The 14573-nt window shown below is 38.8% G+C and overlaps 1 protein-coding gene across 5 annotated transcripts in view; it reads right to left on the bottom strand.

The window, feature by feature from the left end:
• The window catches only part of cracd (capping protein inhibiting regulator of actin dynamics), a 115121-nt gene that overhangs the window by 34510 nt on the left and 66038 nt on the right, over positions 1 to 14573 (bottom strand). For 3 of the 5 annotated variants that reach the window (XM_007892773.2, XM_042342039.1, XM_042342050.1), the window contains exon 3: positions 3713 to 3881. The exons of 1 other annotated variant lie outside the window; for it this stretch is intronic. In XM_007892773.2, the coding sequence (XP_007890964.2) occupies positions 3713 to 3881 (169 nt within the window). Of the gene's footprint in view, positions 1 to 3712; positions 3882 to 14573 lie in introns of those variants that run through there. One more of the 5 variants, XM_042342062.1, reaches the window with a different exon arrangement.

The raw sequence follows: 14573 nt of genomic DNA, 5'->3' as shown, positions 1-14573 counted from the left end.
TGTAAAGCGCAAATGAAAATATAACTGTAATCTTATCTCCACTTGGTATCTTTTTATGACTACATGTGGAAGAGTTGCTGAGGACAGCATGCCCTGTACCAGTCGGAGGCCTTGATTTCATGCCACGTTTAACATTTTGGAATATACCCAAATTACTGCAGTACATAAGTGTGTATTGGACCTTTGGCAACATTCCATGAGTGGTGAGCACTGCAGAACGCACTCTGCACCAGCCGTCCTTACTTTGCACTGTGAAATAAACTGCACTTTGTTCAGTTTGATAGATGTCCTTCCAGTCTTTGTGGTGCCTTCTCTTTAAATCGGGGAGACACTTTTTAGCATTTCCAGCAGAGCATATGTTTTTAAAATACAGTAGAGCCTCATCATAATGCACGGAAAATACAAGCCAGTGCCATAATGGCAAGCATGCTGTGGACAGGCACAGGAGGTGATGTTGTCAGCAACCTGATGACTTGGAAGTCAATGATATTTTAGCAACCAGGAATTCAAAATTGCTGCCTTCAGAGACTTTAAGTTATCACTGGCATCAGTTCTTGCATGCTGTTGTTGTCATTGTACTGTAGAACTAGCCCACTGAAGGAAAGACAAATGAGTCAAAATAAAGTGTCAAACAACCTGGGAGAAGAGAATAGGAAAGTAACTAGAGAGACAGAAGGGATAAAGCAAATTAAGGAGGAATCCTCCCTATCAGGGCTGGATTAACCAATAAGTCAGTTAACAGCTCTGCCTCATAGCAATACTCGCCACGTGGCCACTCACCAGGGTGTTCGAGGCACAAGGCAGTGATGGGAAGAGGGGTGAAGTGGGAGATATGATTTATACCTCCATGAGGAGCGGGAGCAATGTTAGAAGTAATAGAGCTTATCTTAGCGGCACTGAAAAAAGATTTTGATGCAGACAGTGTTGATGAATTTGTGCACTTTCTGGATTTCATGTCACATATTAAGGATGAGAAAACTCTGCGAGAAATGCTAAAGTATATGAAACAGAATCAATTGGTGGAAACAACCTTTCCAAATGTTGCAGTTGCTCTTCATGTGTTCTTAACACTCACAGTGAAGGTGAACGCTCATTCTCAACGATGAGTCTCATCAAAAACCCACTCGGATCTACAATGATCCAGGAGAGATTTAATGCACTTGCGATCTTGTCTATTGAGCATGTTTTGACAAGTACACTGAGTTTTCATCATATAGTTGACATGTTTTCAACTAGGAAGTCACGCAAGAAAGTAATTTAAAAAGGTACTGTTGCATATTTTGAGTACATAGTTCAAAGGGCCCCCAAATGTGATCTTATTTAGGACCCCTCACCCCAATCCCTTAACCTTGCCTGCTCCTTATGAAAATGCTTGGTATATTTGTAGATTTTCTTTAACCAAATATTGTGATGTGAGAAAACAATTAGTTAAAAGGTAGTTAAGTTAATTTAGTTAAAAAGTTTCGCCCACAAAATATACAGTCAATTCACTTTACAATATATTCTGTGAAGCGCTTTGAGACATCTTGAAATGAGATAAGGCGCTATATCAAATGTAAGGATTATTATTATTGTTGTTGTCCAGGAAAGCAGCTTTGAAAAGGTCACAACTTGAGATCTAAAATCTTAATGGCAGCTACAAGTTTTATGAAAACACCTGTAGTCTGCAGCCTCCATCCTTGTAAGCTGTGCCTGCCCAACTCCCTGCTTGTTTAAAGCCCCAATACACAGATCTATGGAATACAGGTCTAAGTTGTATTACTTATGAAGGAATCCCATTAGAAATCACCCTGTATGAAACCACACCACACGTGGATTTTGTTTCACATTTTTTGAGCAGAGACTTCGTCTTCCTGAAATACAATCTGCTGTGTTTACAATAGCTTGAGCTTCATGCTCACATCTGGGACAAGCATCTGAGGAGATATAAAGAGGAAAGCTCTTTGCTTAATTCATTTTGGTCAATAATTTCATTTTACAAAACATATTATACAATATGCTTGTGATGTTCAAAATATCAGATAAAGATTATTGATAAAATAATGTGAAACGTACCAACGTCAGTGAAATTAGATGATGGATGTGGTCCATGTGATGCCACCTGTAACAACCGGGCTGCCCTCCATTCTGCCACATTCATTCCTTTCCAAGGACACGTCTGACTTTTGCAAGGTGAGTCTTTTGGTGCTGAACTCCCACTGTAACTGCTTATATAGTTCCTTCAGTCTTCAGGAGTCTTGGAGACTTAGCTGGTTTAATTCCCCACAGTATCCCAGTTGAAAGACTTCCTATTGCAGGAGTTTATGTTTTGTGCCTAGATTTATCTTGCTTTCCTTTACGTTTTCAAGCACTCAAATGAGTAGTTGAGGAGCTACAAAACTGAGGCACACTAACTGAGGCACTCAAGATACTGTATGTCTTAACTCATCACAACCTCCATTTTTTGCTACCTATCTGTCTCTCACTTGAATTAGGTAAGATGGTTATGTCCAAAGCTATTCCATTGTTCTGGCAGATGAAAGGATAGGGATTGAGAGACAGATTTTATTTCTCTGAAACTTGACCTACATTTTCTTTCCAAGAGGAACTCAAAGATTCCTCCTCCATAATGTTCGTTGGCAACTTTTAACTTGGTTTCATTTAATTTTTTTTAATATAAGTTTTTTTTACACCTTTAAAGAATCCTAAAATGATGAAGTCACTTCTTAATAATCATACATTTGTATGGAAACATAGGATTTATTCACAGACCATGGCTGAATGTTCAGAAGGTACCGTCATAGCGTCAGAGGAAGAGGAGAATGACTGACTAACAAAAGGAAAAGGATGTTCTTACTTGGAAGAAGCCATCTCTCAGAGGGGTTAGGACTTATCCTCAACCTGACACCCTGGCACCGAAGATGGTTGAGAGTAAACCAAAAACTCAGAAGTAGTTTAAAAATTGTGAAAAACAAATGAAACATTGCAGTGAATACTCCCCTTCAAACGTACCTTAGAATCTGAGAGATATCTCAACAATAAATTTTGTGCACTTCAGGAAACTGACTATATAAACAGGTTTTACATGTTTTTTTAACTGAGATCTGGGAGAAATCCGGCTGCTGGAAGTTTAGAGGGAAGAGAGGACTATTTAGAAGCAGAGATCTTGGGGACTGTGCCCATTACACAGGCGAGTGAATTAACTTAGAATAAAGTTATCGCAAATTTCAAACCGTTTCATTCTTTAGATTGAGCTTAAATAACACAAGGAATGGCATATGGAAAGCTGCACATTTTACCCCATTAAGGGACCTGTTACCACATTAGCAGTAACATTATTGACCACCAAATAGTGTGAAACAAATAAGCGATTAACATTTTCACACAAAATTCAGGTTTTGGTTTGATCTGCTGTGGATTTCCAGCATTTTCTGTTTTTATTTCACAATATTCATTATTTTGTTCCACAGATGTGATATCTAAATAGGTGCTAAAGTTCCATCCCTAGTTATCTGTATATTATTCTAAATACTTGAATTCATATAATCTCCTTTAGATTTTCTCCCTCTCATCAGTTCTTTTTCAGACTTGTCCAATTATCAGATTTACCACTGATCACTGTAAGCCAATGCTTATTATAACTTGATGTTATCATATTGCAAGGCCTTATATAATATATATATTGAATGCACAATAAATATAAAGAAGACTATGGACTCCAAGGAGATTTTACCTTAATTCATCTTCAGATTGGTCATCCCCTGATTCGATGGCGTTCCGAATATCCCCAGTGGATTGACTTGATTTCAGGTTCACTTGCACGGGTGTGTGAGAGGACTCCTTCCGTTTCTTTTTACCAAACAGTTTCCGAAATGGTTGGAATTTGCCCTGTTTTTTCTTGTCTGGAGATTACAAGAGTGACATTCGCTTTATATGTGGATGCATATCACGTGCTGAGAGTGCATTGCTAAACGTGCACAATAAAGTGGTGAGATCAGAACTCCACAGGCAAGATAAGGTCAAAGAGCAATCAATCACTGGATCACACTGAAGGCTTGTTCAGGAGAGCACTGACTGAACTTTCTTTTAAGTTTCAAAAAGGAACTTTTACACATGGCAGATGGTAAGGTGCTATCATACAGTCTGCAACCATTAGGCCATTTAGACAAATTGTCCCATTCCTTAGACATCCCTCTGAGGTACAGAAACACCCCATGCAGCCAGAGCGCCGCCTCCCACTGCTTCCATGCCAACACAGAAACAAGAGGTGGGAGTGAGACGGACAAAGAGCACCACACACCACTCAGATCACTTCCTCCTGCAGTTTCCATGGTGCCATGCAACACCGCGATCTTACCTCAGTAAACACCAGCCAGAGTTGTGCTGTTTCCACCTGATTGTTTCACCAGAGCTGCAGTAATTCCTGCAGCTGCCAGCAAATCCTCAATTATTTATTGATTTGACCGTGATTGAGGATTTACTGGTTCTGAGGAGATACTGGAAGCCTGAAATTGTTACTGTTGTAACAGAGATCATGCAGAATTGTGGAAATTTCTCAATTCCATTCTTACACTGATTGTCCAGTACCTTGGGACGTCCTCCTAACGCGAAAGGCGCTATACAAATGTAATTGTGTTGTTGTTAATTTGGTTGATGGCCACCCAAAGTTTTTAAATAAGAACCGGCGTCCAATTTAAGATTGAATTTAAGAATCAATGTTACTGGGAAGACAAGGTGAAGTTCCAGACCTTAGTCTGCAAAGTTCAGAAAAAAAATCGGTGGGGAAGGAATCAAGATGTCTAAAACATTAAACGATAAAATAAAGCTGGATTATGACTTCAAATTAAATAAGCAAAGTGAGACGAGCGGTCGTGAATTCAGTTTTAAAGCCGATGTTCGGAAGAACCTTTCCACTCGGAGTAATAATTTGTTGTAATGGGGTATTTCAGGCAAATAATATTAGAGACATTCATCAAGAAACTGTCAGCTGGAGGTAAAAATTGTGGTAATAGTTAGTTACATAAAGTAATACCTGTGTGAACCAGTAAGTGGCAGCACATCATTGTTTCACTCCATATCCTCGCACCTGCTGTTTTTTACCCTGAGGTCAGGGATTTTTGATCAATTAAAAGTTACTTTTGTGGCTGAGGAGAGCGTGAAATTTGCCCCAATACTTGAAAACAACAGCACTGGAAGATAACTAGTCACAACAAAAAACTTAAGAGCTCAACGCAAGGCCTAGATTTACAAAACAAAAATCCCACATCTCAAGGTAAAAACAAATAGCGCCACCAGGATCTGGAGAGGAACAACCTGGTGATGTGGTGAAGGGAGATTCACCTGTTGCTGGTCATCAAATGTTTCTTAAATAACACAAGGACACTTCAAAACTAGCACAAGTTTTACCCGAATGCATGTAAGATCGAGTGGGAAAGGGATGATTGGCCTCTTTAGTTAACTTCTTTAAAAAAAATGCACAAAATCGTCAGTTATATTTTCTTATTTGAAACAATATGATCTAAGATTTAAATGAGCTAATGGTAGATACTCATTTAAATCTTGTACACAATCTAATAAATTCATAGTTGGGAATTTTAAAATATGCTGCTTCCACTACCTATAGGGCATCAGCAGTTATATCAAAGTGAAGGATAATGAATCCTAATAGTGTGTGTCTCAGAAAATCATTTTATACAAAAAGAAAGAATTCTGACCAAATATTAGTGTAACACGGTGGAAGCTGCTGGTATTAAAGACAATTACAAACATGGCTTACAATAGTGTTCAGAGTCACAACAATAGCAAATCCCCAGCAAATGTTATTATTGGTCATTTGGCTATTAATTTCCTTTTGATTTGCCACTGTGTACACATCTATTACTATTGGGTTAAATTGCACATTGAAAATCTAAACTTATATTAATGTATAATGGAGTCCTGTAGCTCAGTCGTTAGAGCACTCGCTTTGCAAGTGAGAGACCTGAGTTCAATTCCAGGCAGAGGGCGAAACCTTGGGAGAGTTTCCTTACTCCACACGCCTAATAATAATCCCTCCAAAACAAAACAATAATAAATTGGTCATTTTCAATCTACGACTGTTTGTGGGACATTGCTGTGCGCAATTGGCTGCCGCGTTCGCCCACAAGTATACAGTCAATTCACTTTACAGTGCGTTATGTGAAGCGCTTTGGGACATCCTCCTGACGTGAAAAGCGCTATATCAAATGCAAGGATTATTATTATTATTATGTAAGATTTTCACAGCTGTTAGTGATAATGTTCTATATTTGCAATGAGCAGCAACATTGCTACACAAAGGATGAGTCTGGCACTGGTTGAACTTTATGCTTAATGCATTTTCAATACAGGCAGTAAATAAATGATACAGACGCTACCATAAAGCTTTGTGGTTTATTAGTCCAATGGTCCACCCTGATTCATTCTCCCAGGCTCTCCCTTGCCACTGACCACCCTCCAGAACATTAGAAACATTTTTAATTGGCAAACACATAAACCTGAATGAGGTTTTTAAAGTGTATTACAAGAACACTGTCAAATAACTGCAATTCTATTGATCTCAATCTGTTGCACAATATTTCGGATTTTATGTAAGAGGAGAGACTCTCTGGCTTATAATAGATGTTAATCAACATGTATTTTACATACTTTATATTCATTAAGTGTTAATAAGCAATCACATTTATAGCTGAAACAAATATTCAGTAAAACCTAATAAAGAATAATTGATCTTTTATCATATCAATGCAATACTGGAACATAGGAAATACTGTATATAGGAATGGAAAAGACCATTGTAGTTCATTTATCTAGCTGATTCCAAAATATTTGTTTTTTTTAAAAAATGCACTAATCTATCTCTCATAACCCCTCAGTCAATTTCTTTCTCAAATGGATAGCTAATTTCCTCCTGGATTTGCTGATACTGCTGTCTCCCTAGGAAATCCATTTCACTCATTCACCACACTCTGTGTAGAATAATTAAACCTGAGCTTTTTGTTCACCTTGTTTAAAGCTATTAGAAACGTAGTGTTAATATTTCATGCTCAAATATGCATTCTTGCTCGCTGCACTGTTTAGTTTGGCACCTTGTTAATTAAGTACTCTGATTATGCTTCAGATTTATGTTGTAATTTAGGCATGAGTTAAGCAAACTTGCAGAGTATGATTCAATTGGCATTTTGGGAATGCACTATTAAATCATAAAATATTATATTTTGCCAAGGGCTGGAGAGAAAAGTAATCTGAAAGTTAAATAATGTGAATACTGTGAAAATGCTGGCAAAAATAACTGGAACTGAATGCATGAGGACTATGGCAGGAATTTGCAACATCAACTCACATGAGGCAGCCTTTAAGAAATAAATAAGGCAATAAATCTGCTAGGCCAGCAAACTTGAAGCAAGGTGCAATCTTCTTGCACTGGAAAGGTGTAGGTTAATCATGAACTGGCTTCTTGAAGCACTAAATGACTTTATAATGAACAGCTTTTAGTGCAAATAAAATTAAATGGGGTAAAGAGACTGCAGCACAAATAGGAAAGTGTAGAGAATGACTCCAAAGAATGTCAAGAAAGTGTATTGATTCACCCATGTTGTCATTAATGTGGAGGAAATGATAATGAGGAAGAGGATTTTGGGGGGCTCTGGATTCCCTTCTCCTGGTCCAGTTAATAATGATAATTCTTGCATTTAGTACAGTGCTTGTCACATTGCCAGTAAATCTCAAAATGCTCCACAGGATTTACAGTAAAGTTTAGTGACTGTATTTTGAAGGCAAATATAACAGTCAATTTGCACACAGTAATGTCCAAAAACAGCCATGAAGTGAATGACCAAGTTGATCTGAAAGGTTGTTAGCCAGGATACCAGGAGAAACGGTACTTTTAGAAAATATGCTTCACTGTAGAAAGCAAACATAAACAGTACTATGAAAGTGCTGGTAAAAACATCTGGATCTGAATGCTTGAGGACTGTGACAGGAATTTGAAGCATCAACTCACACGAGGCAGCCTTTAAGAAAGAAATAATACAATAAATCTGCTAGTCCAGCAAACCTGAACCAAGGTGCAATCTTCGTACAATGGAAAGATTTAGGTTACTAATCATGAACTGGTTTATGATTTGGTGAAAACATATTTCACTGCAGACACAAAATTTAAATAAACTTCCATCAACTCTATGTAAATATAATCTCCCTTCACATCCCCCAAGTGAATCTACAACTAAAGCATTCTGTGTTGTTTCCTTTGCTTTCCTCCAAATCTCCTTCAGTGATTATCTAGAAAGCCAAAGGTTCCTGAATATCAAATCCACAGTATCACAGAGACAACTACTCTGTGCTAATCTGCTGTAATGCTCCTCACATCACTATGAAAGAATAAGGAGAGGGCACAAACTGAAGCTCAAAGGAGGGATGGCAAACAGACAGTTCAGATTGAATGGGCTGCCCAGGAAGGAGTGAAGGCAGATTATGTCAGAAGGGAAGGAATTTGCTACTGACTTAAATTCCAGTAATTCAATTGAAAAATATGAGAGATGGAGTCGTGTAGGATTATTGATTTGCTTTAAGAAATACTTAAAACTTTGTTCATACTTTGGACTCACTGTTCTTGTGTACAATCCACTCCTATGTCTCTATGTAAGGAACAGAAGACAAGGATCCGGATATCCAATCCATGTGCCTGAATCCTAGAAACTGGTGTAAAAACTAAATATAGATGATATGAAACATATGAATGGCAAGAGTTTTTATAACAGTTTATTTTCAGCACAATGTTGTGCCTGCTGAGCAGGGATTCTTCTGAGCTGCTGTGAAATTAAACTTCCATCAAGATAATGCCAATGTGCAGTGCTAGGCAGTAAAAATGAGTGAACAATTCTAAAGCCTTTAACAAACTACTTAATTTTGGGAACTTTTTATTACTGCAAAAAAGTGGGAAAATAACCTGTAACCACTGCCTCTCTGCCCCCACCTTCTGGAACTCCATCCTGCAGACCCTCCGCCTTGCCCCCTCCCTTGACTTCTTCAAGACCCAACTCAAGACCCTCCTCTTCGACCGTGATTTCAATAACCCTGCTTCCCCCTCTGCCCTCCACCCTCCCCGATCCCGACTCCCAGTTCGAGTCTGAAACTCTGACTGTCCAGCACCTTGGGACGTCCTCCCGATATGAAAACCGTTTCACAAATGTAATTTTGTTGTTGTGTTGTTGCAGTAGTCTAAATCATATTTTTGAATTGCTTTCCTGAGTATGTCACTTTTCAGGTAACTAGGCAATAAATAAGCCTTTGAGACCAGCCATATTTGCCTCCCTGTTTGACAGTTATATAGGGTAGCTGCTTTATGCCTTTTATTCTCTTCTGAATTTTCTTTATTTTTACAACAGCTTCCACTTGTCTCCCAGCCATTTTTCATGCAAATATTTGGACATCTCAGTTGTCATATTAAAACAATAATCCTTGCATTTGTTATAGGGCCTTTCAAGTCAGGAAGATGTCTCAAAGTGCTACAGAGGATTTAATGTAAAGTGGAGTGCATGCGTATTTTGTAGTTAGACACAGCAGTCAATTTGTGCACAGCAATGTCCTACAAACAGCCGAGATGTCAATGATCAATTTTATCTGGAGGAGGCAGCGGTATTGAGAAGTACTGATGTATTTGACTAATTAATTACAACACCGCAATGCAAAATAGATATATTATAGATCCGAATATTTATTTTGTGACAGAAAATTTATTTCTGCACCACAGTATTTTGCATACCTACCAAATCAATGGATGGAGTCAAAAAAACAATGTTCCGAAACATTAAAATTTCGGTTGATAATCATTGTAAGATTTTCTTAGGTGTTGCGCAATATATCTTAATTTGTTTTGGGGATGACCCCCCCCAATCGACTTTGACATAATGACTGGTCCTGAAGCTGCTAATTTTGTGCCCGCCATTACTATTATTGCCACTTTTAGTGTTTTCGGTGAAGAATGGTGTTTTACTGCTATTTCATGGAATCTTGATCTTTCTCAGTATGTTTTAAGTGCAGTGGAGTCCTGTAGCTCAGTGGTTAGAGCACTCGCTTTGCAAGTGAGAGACCTGAGTTCAATTCCAGGCAGGGCGAAACCTTGGGCAAGTTTCCTTACTCCACACAGAGCCTAATAATAATCCCTCCAATAACCAAAAACAATAATTAAATTGGTCATTTTCAATCTACGACTGTTTGTGGGACATTGCTGTGCGCAATTGGCTGCCACGTTCGCCCACAAATATACAGTCAATTCACTTGTTCTATGTTCTGTGAAGCGCTTTGGGACGTCCTCCCGACGTGAAAAGCGCTATATCAAATGCAAGGATTAATTATCACATCACATACCAAATGTATTTATAGACTGCAAAACCATTGGCTTAAAATTTGCCATTCTTGGTGACTGCTCTTAGTACAAAACACATTTGAGACTGTCAAGACATAAGTAAAGTGCATCAGTAATCAGCTAAAAGAAAGGTAATCTTCTGAGAGCTCGACACAGGGATCAATAATCCAATAAAGAGAAGCATCCAACATTCAAGAGCACAACAGGTGACATGATTCAATCAATCAAAACATTTAACTCAATGTTTCCAGTTCTTCATGTTTCTGAGGTCTTGGGCAGGCAGCGAGGAGTTTCCTTTGGCCCATTTGTGGAGTCCAGAACAAGCAGTAAGGTGGATATGTGGTAAAAAGGGAAGTGACTGAGGGAGGAAAGGGCTCCAGCCTACACTGACCTGTTGCCGAGCACTCTGAAGATGCAGGCACGCCTATTTGCTAAGACCCCTCACATGAAAACCTGAATTAAGCAACTGGTATTAAGTTAGCCTGGAACGTGGCATTGGCCTTGGACCTCCAGAACATCAAGGTGGCTGTTAGGGCACAAGCTGTCTGTATAGGTCCACCCACCACACTGAAGCAGAGGTCCAAATAGCAGATGAGGAAACTTTGAAGCTCAGAACAGCAGTTGCTGGAAGGCATTAACTGGAGTCCAGGCTTGTGAGCACACATTCATATATCCAGGGTTCGATATCCAACTTGATATGCAGAGAGGTAATCAGCCACTGCTCACGTCTCTAACTATTGGAACCAATGCTGTTCACACAGAGTTCTTGATACCTGCTATCCACCTAGCGGTGCTCAAACCTGTCTTTGTCAGATGTCAAGTGAGCAGTTAGTGACTAACCCCCTTACGGGGAGGTGAGCAGGGTCTCCTTGGAGCTGAACTGGTTCCAAGGTGAATTGCTTGGCAATGGAATGTTGAAATCAAGTCAACCCTCTGTAGTCCCAGCAGTCCAGTTGCTGAGTCAGGTGAGTGCACGGTACTCCAGGGTACTTCTCATGAGAGACAAGTCAGCCTGTCTCATCAGAAGGACTTGGAGGGGCAGCAAGGACTCTTCCCACTGAGTTCCTGCTAACCCTGCAATGCAAAACCTTAATTGATAGGGTGGTCCTAGCTGGATAAGCAGCAGGAAACATGTCTGAATTAAGCAGCAGGCATTGATATTGTTCTCAGTGGCACGCTAATTGGTTTTAGGTAGTAAACTCCAGCAAAGCTCTAATGCACAACTGTAGCTTACCTGCACTAAATACTCTCTGGAATTATGTAAGCAAAGAGAGGGTGTACATTCCATTCCAGACACAGGGAAAAATATGTGTGGGTGGCATACTTATGTGGAACTCTCAGTTTGGTTTGGATACTCTTAAGCATGGAGATGGGTTTCTGCATGTGTCAGACACCCAACTGACCAAAAAAAAAGGCTCCTGCAATGAAAGAATTGCTGCAGAAAATTGAAACAAAAGTGAAATCAATGCAAATCACATGTTTAATATGATGCAGATGAGTGACTTTGCTATTTCCCGTAAAGCATGGACATATCTGCTGAGCTACTTTGTGCCATTATTTCAGTATAACTGGAAAAAGACATGTAATAAGTTACAAGCAGTAAATGAAGCCACACTGACATTGAAGTGCTTTCAGAGTGACAGAATTGGGGGAATGTTTCATGCTCTTTATGCCAAGGCAACATTTATTCATAGTAGTGAATTCACCTCAGAAAGAGTGAAAAATTATTCTAGGTTATAAAACAATGTAGAGCATAACACTCTGGAGGAGTAATACAAAAGAATGTTGTTCTATCCTTTCCTGGATCATTTGGTTGAGGGAATGAGAGAGATTGTCCTGTGAATGAGAGTACTAGCAATTTTGTTGCAGGCTCCATTCCTCATCCTCAGAACCAACCAGCGTTTGAACAGTGGTGAAGTGATCGACTCAAGACAATGTACTTTAATGATCTTCCCAGCTCTGAAACGTTATATCAATTAATTCAAAGTTCGCAAGTCTCTGCCCTTCATCTCTGGGCCTGTAGGGTAAGTTTGCAAAGCTGCAATCAGTATATAACTTACAACTCAAATAGTTAGTGTTAGTAACAAATGTGTAGTTGTGCAGAACCAAGCACCATACAAAATGAATGTGTACATAGTTTTATTGGTATCATGTCAGGACTTGTGCGTATTATCTACTAAATGATCTTAGGTGAATAATGTCTGGACATGCACAAAGGTTCACATCTTAGTGAATAAGTGAATATAGGTAAGAAAATGTGGAGTTATGAAAGGAATCTTACAATTAAGATTAAATGTTCCTTCCCACAGTGTATTCCATCAGGATTTACTCTGTTAACATAGCATTCTAGAGTGGCCTGAATTTGTCAAATTTCTAAATACTATCATTAATTTTGAATCACGTTTTTTTTAAGAATGATAGAAAACGGAGTTCAAAGTTAAAACTGAGTTTAACAATTCGCTGAATTCGCCACACTCTGCAATGCTACATCAATAGTCAATTTAAACTCGGGTGGAATTTTATCCCACTGTCCAGGTTTCTTGGTGGATGTGGATTTAAGAACTTGTGTTTTTCAGTGATCATCATTCATCATCTCATTGTCCTGTTGTTTCAGTCAAAGAAAATCATAAGAATAAGGGAAGATTTGAACTATATTGGATATTTTATAATCAGATATAGGTCTATATTCTACTTGTTTGCCTAGAAAAAAGTACAATAAATACACTTTACAGTAAATCCTGTCAAGTGCTTTGATGCGTCTTCAAGCTGTGAAAGGCGTTATGACAAATGCAAGGATTGTTTATTTATCTATCTATCTATTAATTTATTTTATTAATTGTCCTGGTTGTCCATTCCATGTAGATAAGCAGACAAATGGAGAGATGAATTAATAATAGTAATAATAATTATCATCACCTTTGATACAGCATCTAATACAACATTGAAACATCTCAAAGCACTTCACATGATTTACTGTTAAGTATAGTCATCGTGTGTTTGTAGGCAAACAATTTAATGATTACAATGCTTGTTTTTAATTATTTGGGCAACATGCATTTCTTCATAAACAGATCATATGCATTCTGTTTACCTTTTTCTTAAATTATATATCCAGTAAATGTTTCAGGCTTGCTCACTCACATAGTCAGGTCACATGCGGCACAGAATGGAGGTGATTGACTTGAAGTGAGAAAAAGAGAGCGAGTGGAAATTGAAAGAATATTCACTTAACTTAATTTCCCTTTCTGTGATTTCATTTTAAATGGCTTTGTTTTGTTTGCCAGCAAAGGATGTGAATGTTTCTGTGGCATCATCAGTCCTCCATTTCCTTGCTGAACATATGTGGAACTGTGGTAATTCAAAACTATTTAATCCAGTCTCGAAGCCTTTTAGTGAGAAATAGTAAAAGAAGCAAAACAATAGCCTATTGTACAACAGCCTATGTCAATTATCCCCTCTTTGATTCATCCAGATTTATAGTTCCTAAAATAAATTTATGAAACCGCTGACTCAAATGCACTTTAGATGCTGCAAAGTGGCATAAAAACAAACAACAAATTGCTTTCTATAGCATTTTCACATCAGGAGGATGTCCCAAGGCGCTGGACCATTGAGGGTTTTCACCTGAGCTGGGGAAAGAGGTCAAACAGGGAAGTCTTGAGATGGACCTTGAAGGAGGTGAGGTGAGTGGAGGGAGGAGGTGAAGGGACTCCAGGATGGCGTTCCAGAGAGTGGGGGAAAACAGGCTGAATGTCACACACAGATGGTGAGGCGCGGAACATGAAGCAGGACAGTGCATTGTGAGATGTGTCGTCCTTAGGATGAATGTTAAACTAAGGTCCTGTTTGGTCCCATTTAATATTATTTTAGATGTTCAACCAAAGTTCTCTGCTGTCCCATTAGGTGGACGTTAAAGATACCAGGGCACTATTCATAAAGAGAAGAGAGTTTCTTCCAGTGTCCTGACCAACAAATCGCCCAAAATAAAATTGGTCACTCACTCCCTGTCTGTTTGTGGAGCACTGCAATGCTCAAATTGGCCTGCTGTGTTTCCCCACAAATTACAGTCACAGTACTTCACAGTAAAATCCTGTTTAGTCCTTTGGGACATTCTCCTAATGTGAGCGAATGCAAAGATAAGCAGGAGAACCTCGGTCTTGTCGACATTCAACTGAAGGAAGTTAGCTCTCATCCAGAACCTTATGTCCTG

This window comes from Callorhinchus milii, unplaced genomic scaffold, assembly GCF_018977255.1.
Source record: "Callorhinchus milii isolate IMCB2004 unplaced genomic scaffold, IMCB_Cmil_1.0 Scaffold1, whole genome shotgun sequence".
Lineage (NCBI taxonomy): Eukaryota > Metazoa > Chordata > Chondrichthyes > Chimaeriformes > Callorhinchidae > Callorhinchus > Callorhinchus milii.
This window is presented reverse-complemented; position numbering and strand designations above follow the sequence as displayed.